This window comes from Gossypium hirsutum, chromosome D02, assembly GCF_007990345.1.
Source record: "Gossypium hirsutum isolate 1008001.06 chromosome D02, Gossypium_hirsutum_v2.1, whole genome shotgun sequence".
Taxonomy (NCBI): domain Eukaryota; kingdom Viridiplantae; phylum Streptophyta; class Magnoliopsida; order Malvales; family Malvaceae; genus Gossypium; species Gossypium hirsutum.
The window spans coordinates 43,363,856-43,373,283 of NC_053438.1; the positions used below are offsets into that span (position 1 = coordinate 43,363,856).

Consider the following 9,428-nt stretch of genomic DNA (forward strand, 5'->3'; position numbering starts at 1 on the left):
GACCAGTTGGAAATAGACATGTTTAGATTATATTGCATGTAATTTCCATGCTACACATCCATACTTGATCTATGTCATTTGGTTGTATTAATATACGTGATCAGGGATGGATTTAGCTATGATATATGTAACGAAAGTCGCATTGGTTCTATGTTAACATAATTAAAGGATGAGATTGTTTGGAATTCTTTTTTGGATATGATAGTAAACTTTTGAGCTCATAAGGTTATATAATGACATGTAATTATAGAGTAATTAATATATTTGGTCCAAGTGGGAGATAGTTGAAAATTATGGACATCACATATATAATAAGGGTAATTATATGTTATTATTTACTATCATAATAGGTTAGCCCAAATTAAAAGTGATCTAATTTGGTTAAGGTTTATTAGGCTTTAATTATTAAATAAAGTATGGGTCAAATATGTGAAATTACTCTAGTAACTAATTTCTAATTGATGATGGGTTGATTAGAAATTAGGGCTAATGTGCCAAAGTTATATATTAGGGTTATAGTCCCCAAATTACACAAAAGATAACTTTTCTATTATCCCATCGTTAGAAAAGAGAGAGTCTCTTTCTCTGAATTTCTTGTGTGCTAATTTGGAAGATCAAAAACCCATGATCCATAGATTTCAAGAAATCAATGAATTTAAGTACACTTCCGCATTTAGTTTTGTTCTTGATTTGTTCTTAATGATTTGACATGATAGATTATGGTTTACAATTCTAAGTTTATATCGAATTTTGTTTTACGGTTCTAACAAGAACTAATGAAAATAAAACATGAAACGTACCTTGTTTAAAATAAAAAATAGGCATAAAGAAATAAAATGAAGTTGCAAGCTATCTATCAACCAAAACACAAATCACTTGAGTGAGTTACTATAATGATAATAAACATCATAATGCGAAGAGAATCATTGACATTACTTACACACATATTTCTTAAACCTCATTATTTTCATTATCACATTTTAAATATTTCACCCTTGGAAATCTCAATGAAATACATTTTGAACACATTGATTCCAACCAAACACCAATACATTGAATTGCACTAGAGTGCATCCAACTGAACACTATATCACTTAGGGCCCTCACTATGCACATAAGTGTTATTTTCACTATTTTCTCACTAAACATTGTCTTCAACAACTAAGTACATTCATTAATCCTATTGACATATGTCTTATTTACATCAATAATTCACTCTTTCACTAAGCTTATAATGGCTAATGCCTTATTTACTTTAAATTACATATATTATCCTTCTCTTTTAAATAGGATTAATAATGCCATATATAACTTAACATTCATAACTCATCGTATTATCTATGAAAAGTTACATCAATAATCCAATCTTTTGAATAAATATTCAAAACCACCCTTCATTATAAAATACACTTACCTCATTTTTCATAAGGGTTCATTCTAATTATTTCTTATGCTCACTTTCCTTGTGAAGATAATATTAACTTTACTTACTTGTAATTCGGGATTTATGAACATTGCATAATTCTCAACACTAACATTTGTTTACTTTAAGATACATGCAATTAATACACAATTCTCATTGCTATTATTAGTATACATATAGTTAAAATATCATAATAAAAGTAAATGATAGTTTTTATTTCCAAAAGATCTTACCAATCAAAATAAGCAAAAAGAGGTGAATTTCTTCTTCCTCCTTCAATCTACAAGCTTTCCTTTGCACATTTTCTTGTAACTTCTCATTCTACCTCATCTACTTTAATAACAAATAAAAATTACTCATATTACTAATGTCATTAAATGATCATATTAATGGCTCAACAACTCATTCAAAGCAAGTAAACATGAAATAAAATGCTAAGATACTAAAATAGGAAGAGTTCTTACCAAAGCCCTAAACTTTTTTACTATAAGCTCATAAACTCTAAGTGATAGCATGATGTAGATGATGATAAGTTTTAGCTCAAATGTAACTTTTGTAAAGGCTTTTTGTAAGAAATAGAGGAAAAATAGTGAAAATTTGAAGAGGAAATAAGTAGAGATGAAAAGAAGAGAAGAGAATAATGAAAGCTTCTCTTCCTGTGTTGTAATGATTGGCTACTAGAATGGCTAGTATGGAGATTTTCCCCTTTTATTTGTTTTATGATATTTAAAATAAAAAAGTTTGGCAAAAATGTCGAAAGAAGAAAAAAATTTAATGTAAAAAGAGCTTATAATTATCTAAAAGTAAATTTATCATCACACTCTCTCATAGGTACTAATATTTAATCATATTTAAGTTCCAAATGATTATAATATCTTTGGTGATAAAATTATCATTTAACCTCTCAACACCTATTTGTATTTGATTAAACTCGAAACTTTAAAAATGACTTAATATGTTTTTCTAAGGTTTCACAACTTTTCAAAAATTGTTGAATCCACCAAAATTGAATTTTCTTATCGAATTCCTGAAAAAGTCTCGTAAGAAAATTGAAACATTTTGGGGTGTTACAGTAGAATTTACCTTTTTTCTAAAAAAATTGTTATATGAATTTTTCACCCATAATTTATTTTGATGGACTAAATTGTTCCTTTATCATATAGCTTATTTATCTACAATATATATATTTAAAAGTATGAGTTTGAAATTTTTTTTGAACAGATGAGATTACTTTTTATTTTTTATCATATTATTAAATTTACATTTTAAAATAAAAAAGATGAAGTAAAATAAAAAAATATGATAATTATACATTAAAAAGATAATTATTATACATTTAAAAATATTATAATTTAATTCACAATTTCATTAATTTTGTAATTAAAAATATAATATTTAAAAGTTAGTGACATTAGAAGCTAGTTAACAAAAATAATTGAAGTTTACTTACTTTAAAATTATACATGGATTAAATTGATAAGAAAGTAAATTACTACAGGTTATCTTTTACGACAAAATTTCAAAAGTAAAATCTCCAATTTACCCTTCTTTTATTGACGAAAGCCGGCCCCCATTAATTATAGAAAGTTAGGGTTTTTTATTTTTGGGAGAAATAGTAATGGCGGCGGCAGCGGCGACGATGGTCAGCTCCGCTGGAGGGTTACTGGCGATGCTCAATGAGAGCCATCCTCAGCTGAAGTTGCATGCTCTCTCTAATCTTGTCAGCTTCGTGGACCAATTTTGGCCAGAGATCTCCACCAGCGTTCCTATAATGTAATACTTATTACTTTCTGTATTTTTTTCTTATTCTTTTTGTTAGGGTTTGCGGTTTGGTTATTTTGATCTGATTGGTTGTGGGTAGTTTTAAGGAAAACGGAGTGAAGAAAACTTTTGTTGATGTTTACTGTGAATTAGTTTGAATTTTGCAAGTGCGCTAGTTTGAAATTTTTGCTACGTATGGAGATTAGGCTTGTTTTAATTTATGGTTTTGGAATTAGGTTTTACCTTGCAAAAGGGGTTCAACTTAATTATTGCAGTTTTGCTTATGTGATAATTGATTGCTTTAGTCAGGCTAGCTTGTTTGTACAAAAATTTTCAAGTTTCAGATTAGGAAGAACTAAAAGCAATTGTTGTGCTGTGTGGGTACTGATTTGTTTACTTAAGAAGTTATAACTTTTGAGTGAATAAAAAAATGGAAACGGTGATTTTCAAAATTTTACACTAGATCAATTCATTTTGGCTAGGGGCCTAAGGGTAGACATGGTAAATTGTGTCTGATTTGTGTTCTTGTATGTCGTGTCATGGTTGTGTTTTAAGGTATTTTATATTTATATAAAATTTGATAATTAATATATCATGTTGTATATTTATATTTTGAGGCATTCATTTGTTCATGTTGTGGCTTTTGTTATATTTTAGTTTTTTTTTCTATGTCGTAGCTAATATTGACAGATATACTGGAGGGGGATGTCTCTAGGTTTATCTTCATTCATCCACCTTCAGCTTATTTTAAATTTATGTATCACGTTTTTCAATTCTTAGATAGTTTATTTAAGTTTTATGTGGTGGAGTGATTCAAATTAAAGTAATGCACTGCATGCACGAGTTCCGTGCTTAAATGCTGATATTAAACTTGTGGTTTCCAGAGAAAGCTTGTATGAAGATGAAGAATTCGACCAGCATCAGAGACAACTTGCTGCGCTGCTTGTCTCAAAGGTCCTCTTCTCTTGTTCCTCTCAGTCTGTTTTTATAAGCATGCTTATGTTTTATGAGTGAATGCATATAACTAGCATATTTCCGGGAAATTGAGCTACTGATTTCTTTATGGAAATGGGAAAATAAAATCAGAACTACAAAATCTGATTCTTTGCATGTTTGGGACAAGTTTCTTAACCAATATTGTTGATTTAGCAAATTTTAGCACCCAACAAATGTTCACTTCTGAGTGATTAATGGAAAAAATCTTATTTAACATATCCTATTATGGACCAAATATATATTTATATGTATGTTTATGTATACAAACTTTTGGATACTATAACTTTCATTGGGTAACTTATCATGTCAAAACAATGTTGCAGTTTGATTGTGGAATGTTGTTTGAATTGTGTTTACAATTTGTAACTGAGAAGTAATAGAAGTATATACTTTCTGTCTAATTGATTGTTGCTTAATTCTCTCTCTGCTGACTTCTACTTTTTTGGGCTAATATTGTTCTTCACCTCAGGTCTTCTATTACTTGGGTGAACTCAATGATTCATTGTCCTATGCTCTTGGAGCTGGCCCCCTTTTCGATGTTTCTGAGGATTCTGATTATGTTCATACTCTCCTTTGTAAGAAGTTTGATTCATTTACTGTAGTTTGTAATCATTAATAACTGTTCGGTTACTTGAAATTGGCCCTGTATTTCTTAGGTGATTACATTTCACTTCAAGTGAGGGTTTACACAAACCTAGACGTTCATTTGGTGTTCTTTTTATTGAATTTCAGTTGTTTTAATTTCGTCATTGCTAGCTGTTGATGGATTATGCTCTTCATTTCAGCCAAGGCGATAGATGAGTATGCCAGCTTTCGGTCAAAGGCAGCAGAATCAAGTGCTGAAGTAGCATCAGTTGACCCTAGGTTAGAAGCTATTGTGGAGAGAATGCTGGATCGGTATGTAGAGCTTGCTTTTGTATTTGATGAATATATTCTGGGGCTAGTCTTCCTATCTCATTATTCTTTCATTAGGTGTCTGATGGATGGAAAATACCACCAAGCCATGGGAATCGCAATTGAGTGCCGGAGACTAGATAAACTTGAGGAAGCAATAACAAGGAGTGATAATGTTCATCTGACTTTAGCATATTCCATTAATGTCTCACATTCCTATGTTTATCGCCGAGAGTATCGCCAAGAAGTAAGGAAGTTATTTTAGTAGTTTCATATAATCTGTAGTTTCTGTAAATGTCATCGCCACTGGTTATTTTGATGTTAATAAAACAATTTGTTCTCCTTTGTTAGTTTCTCTTTTCTTGGAATGCATGATCCTCAATGCCATTACTTCTTGGTTCATGCAGGTGCTTCGGCTTCTTGTTAAAGTTTACCAACAGCTTCCTTCTCCTGATTATTTGAGTATTTGTCAGTGTCTCATGTTCTTGGATGAACCTGAAGGTGTTGCTAATATATTGGAGAAACTTCTCCGTTCTGAAACTAAAGAGGATGCTCTTTTGGCTTTCCAAGTCGCGTTTGATCTTGTGGAGAATGAGCACCAGGCTTTTCTCTTAAATGTCAGAGATCGCCTTCCACCTCCCAAATCTCTGCCTTCAGAATCAGAACAACCAGGATCCACCGATTCTGCTCCTGCACAAAATGAATATTCTACTGCTCCAGATGTTCAGATGACAGATGGATCTTCTGCTTCTATGACAAATATGCATGATGCAGATCCTAAAGAAGTTGTGTATGCCGAGAGGCTAAACAAAATCAAAGGGATTTTGTCTGGAGAGACATCCATACAATTGACTCTACAATTCTTGTACAGTCATAACAAGTGAGGCATCAGTCACTTTTGTGCAATTTTTTGATTGAACTAAATTCTGATTGTGTTTCTTTTGGATATACAAGCTATTACTGATTTTGATTTGTCTTAGATCCGATCTATTGATTCTGAAGACGATAAAGCAGTCCGTTGAAATGAGGAATAGTGTATGCCACACTGCCACCATCTACGCTAATGCCATCATGCATGCTGGAACTACGGTAGACACATTCCTGAGGGAAAATCTGGTAAAATTTTTAGTCTTGCTTTTACTTTCTCTTTTAGATTAATACATGTATTGGATAGTGGTATACTTATTATTACTGTTTTGATTATTAGGACTGGCTAAGTCGAGCCACCAATTGGGCCAAATTTAGTGCGACAGCAGGGCTGGGTGTTATTCACAGAGGACATCTGCAGCAGGGGAGGTCTCTGATGGCTCCATACCTGCCCCAGGGTGCAGCTGGTGGTGGTGGGAGTCCGTACTCCGAAGGTGGTGCACTATATGCTTTAGGTCTCATTCATGCCAACCATGGTGAGGGCATTAAGCAATTCCTTCGTGATAGCCTAAGCAACACTAATATAGAGGTATATGATTTTCTTGGGCTATGATAACTTCTCTTTTTACAACCAATATAGATCTATAACTAAAGAGAAATGCTAAAGTGCTGACTTTCCATATAATCAGAAGAATACATGGTCAACAATTTGTTATTTCTTAGTTCAATGCCATTTCTGTGTTGGGATTGTTCGATTATCAGACAAAATGGCATTAAGTGAATGTGAAATAAAATGTTGGATACTTATATGCAGGTTATCCAACATGGTGCATGCTTAGGTCTTGGTTTGGCAGCTCTTGGAACTGCTGATGAAGAAATTTATGATGACATCAAAAGCGTGCTTTATACTGACAGTGCTGTTGCTGGTGAAGCTGCTGGAATCAGTATGGGTTTGCTTATGGTTGGTACTGCAAGTGAGAAAGCTAGCGAGATGCTTGCTTATGCACATGAGACCCAGCATGAGAAAATTATCAGGTAAATTTGGAATTTTTGTGATCTCAGTATTCAATGTGTTTTGTTGTGTCAGTGGTCCTTAATCGTGCTGTTCCCATATGGTTTCAGGGGTTTAGCGTTAGGGATAGCCCTTACTGTTTATGGAAGGGAAGAAGAAGCAGATACATTAATAGAGCAGATGACTCTGGATCAAGATCCTATACTACGTTATGGTGGTATGTATGCATTAGCATTGGCCTACAGGGGAACTGCAAACAACAAGGCCATTCGTCACCTGTTGCACTTTGCTGTATCAGATGTGAGTGATGATGTTAGGAGAACTGCTGTTTTAGCACTTGGGTTTGTCCTTTACTCTGAGCCAGAGCAGGTAGGGCTGTTTTTTCCTCATACATGGGAAGTAGTATGTTCAATATTTGAGGTTTGTCATCAGGCTATGAATTTTTGAAGATCTCATTGTTGTCTGGTCAATCCTGCAGACTCCTAGAATTGTCTCCTTGCTATCCGAATCTTACAACCCACATGTTCGATATGGTGCGGCTCTTGCAGTGGGGATTTCATGTGCTGGTACAGGATTGAGTGAGGCCATAGCATTGCTAGAACCCTTAACATCAGATGTTGTTGATTTTGTTCGTCAAGGTGCCCTCATTGCGATGGCTATGGTCATGATCCAGGTCAATGAAGCCAGTGATTCTCGTGTCGGAACATTCAGGTATGCTATTATCATTTCTTGTTTTCATTGTTTCCACTGGATGTGCAACAATTCTACATGCATATGCACTACTTAGCTAACTATGTTTTCTTAATCTAGGCGACAATTGGAAAAGATTATACTTGATAAGCACGAAGACACAATGAGCAAGATGGGAGCAATATTGGCCTCTGGGATCCTTGATGCTGGTGGGAGGAATGTAACCATAAGACTTCTTTCCAAGACAAAACACGACAAAGTCACTGCAGTTGTTGGTTTTGCTGTTTTTAGCCAGTTTTGGTATTGGTATCCCCTCATTTATTTTGTGAGCTTGTCGTTCTCGCCCACGGCTCTTATTGGACTGAACTACGACCTGAGGGTTCCAAGATTTGAGTTCTTATCACATTCAAAACCTTCACTTTTTGAGTATCCAAAACCAACTACGGTGCCAACCACCACATCTGCTGTTAAACTTCCAACTGCTGTCCTGTCAACTTCGGCAAAGGCTAAAGCTAGGGCTAAGAAAGAGGCAGAACAAAAGGCAAATGCTGAAAAATCATCAGGGCAAGAGTCCTCGTCTACTGCTCCAAATACCGGAAAAGAGAAATCGTCTGGCGAGAAAGACAGGGAAGCTATGCAGGTAAGATTCATGAAGTTATTATCTTTAATTTTGTGAATGATAATTTTTGGTTTTAGAAATGGGGGCTTAGCAGGCCGGGAACTTTATCACAAATTTTGTTGATTTAAACATAAATTTAGAATATTAGAATACGTTGCAACTCATATTATTTTTTGAACTTGTTTCTAACATTCATGTTTGACATATATGCTGACTTGGGTATGGGGATATGACCTCTAAGCATTCACCAAATACATTGAAAAACTTAGGGGGAGGGGGATTTTACACTCGAATATGGCGGTTGGAGGCAGTACTAAATTTCATTAAAACCAAAATAAATAGGAAGAAATCTCCTAGTATGTGTTAATTGTCTTTTGATGCGTGTTTGTGTTGGTTTGAGATTTGATCAGGTGATGATAAACTGAAAATGTTGTAAATGCTAACCCTTGGTCATTGATTCTTTATATGGGATAGGTTGATGGTCCTCCGGAGAAGAAAACCGAGCCTGAGCCATCATTTGAGATTTTGACCAACCCAGCAAGAGTGGTTCCAGCTCAAGAGAAGTTCATCAAGTTTTTAGATGGTCGGTACGTGCCCGTAAAGGCGGCACCGTCCGGGTTTATTCTTCTCAAGGACAATTGCCCTAATGAACCAGAGGAGCTTTCTCTAACAGATGCCCCAGCAACTACATCTCCAGCCGGTGGATCAGCAGCTGGACAACAACAGAGTTCTTCATTGGCTATGGCAGTTGACGATGAACCTCAGCCACCTCAACCTTTTGAGTACACATCCTGATTCTGCTGGACATGTTTTGTTAAACCTGATATTTCTTTGTAACTTCTTTTTACTGAGTGAGTACATGTTAATTCAACGATGTTTTCGTAGATTTGTCAGTTCTGGCTCAATCTTTAGAAACTAACATGATCGAATTTCATTTAACAATCATAAAAAAAATGAGTTAAAAATCTGAATTCATTCAAACCGACCTTTTTAAGGAAACGTTTCTTATCCTTTACATTCAACAATCTTTATCTTTATTTATATGGAATTTCAATTTTTTTTGGGATTTAGAGTTCGACTAGAGTTAAATTTTCAATTGTAAAAAATTTGAATAATTATAATAAATTAAATATTAAACTTTTTTACTTCCCTTCTCCTCAAACTCC

General features: G+C 34.1%; 1 protein-coding gene across 1 annotated transcript; it reads left to right on the forward strand.

Moving 5' to 3' along the window:
- The first annotated feature begins 2,983 nt into the window (after positions 1-2,983).
- Positions 2,984-9,146, forward strand: LOC107908474 (26S proteasome non-ATPase regulatory subunit 1 homolog A). Its single transcript, XM_016835651.2, has 13 exons — positions 2,984-3,196; positions 4,069-4,138; positions 4,650-4,755; positions 4,966-5,077; positions 5,153-5,321; positions 5,482-5,954; positions 6,055-6,190; positions 6,282-6,530; positions 6,756-6,976; positions 7,064-7,322; positions 7,432-7,664; positions 7,764-8,283; positions 8,737-9,146. Exons 1-13 carry the CDS (start codon positions 3,042-3,044, stop codon positions 9,055-9,057), a joined length of 3,024 nt encoding a protein of 1,007 aa, XP_016691140.2. The 5' UTR covers positions 2,984-3,041; the 3' UTR covers positions 9,058-9,146.
- Positions 9,147-9,428: the final 282 nt, after the last annotated feature.

What these genes read in the sequence shown, in the direction of transcription:
- LOC107908474 (XM_016835651.2), top strand. Translation starts at nt 3,042, where the DNA reads ATGGCGGCGGCAGCGGCGACGATGGTCAGCTCCGCTGGAGGGTTACTG. An exon ending in TCCACCAGCGTTCCTATAAT is followed by an intron (nt 3,197 to 4,068) that starts GTAATACTTATT and finishes TGTGGTTTCCAG; the next exon opens with AGAAAGCTTGTATGAAGATG. An exon ending in GTGGAGAGAATGCTGGATCG is followed by an intron (nt 5,078 to 5,152) that starts GTATGTAGAGCT and finishes TTCTTTCATTAG; the next exon opens with GTGTCTGATGGATGGAAAAT.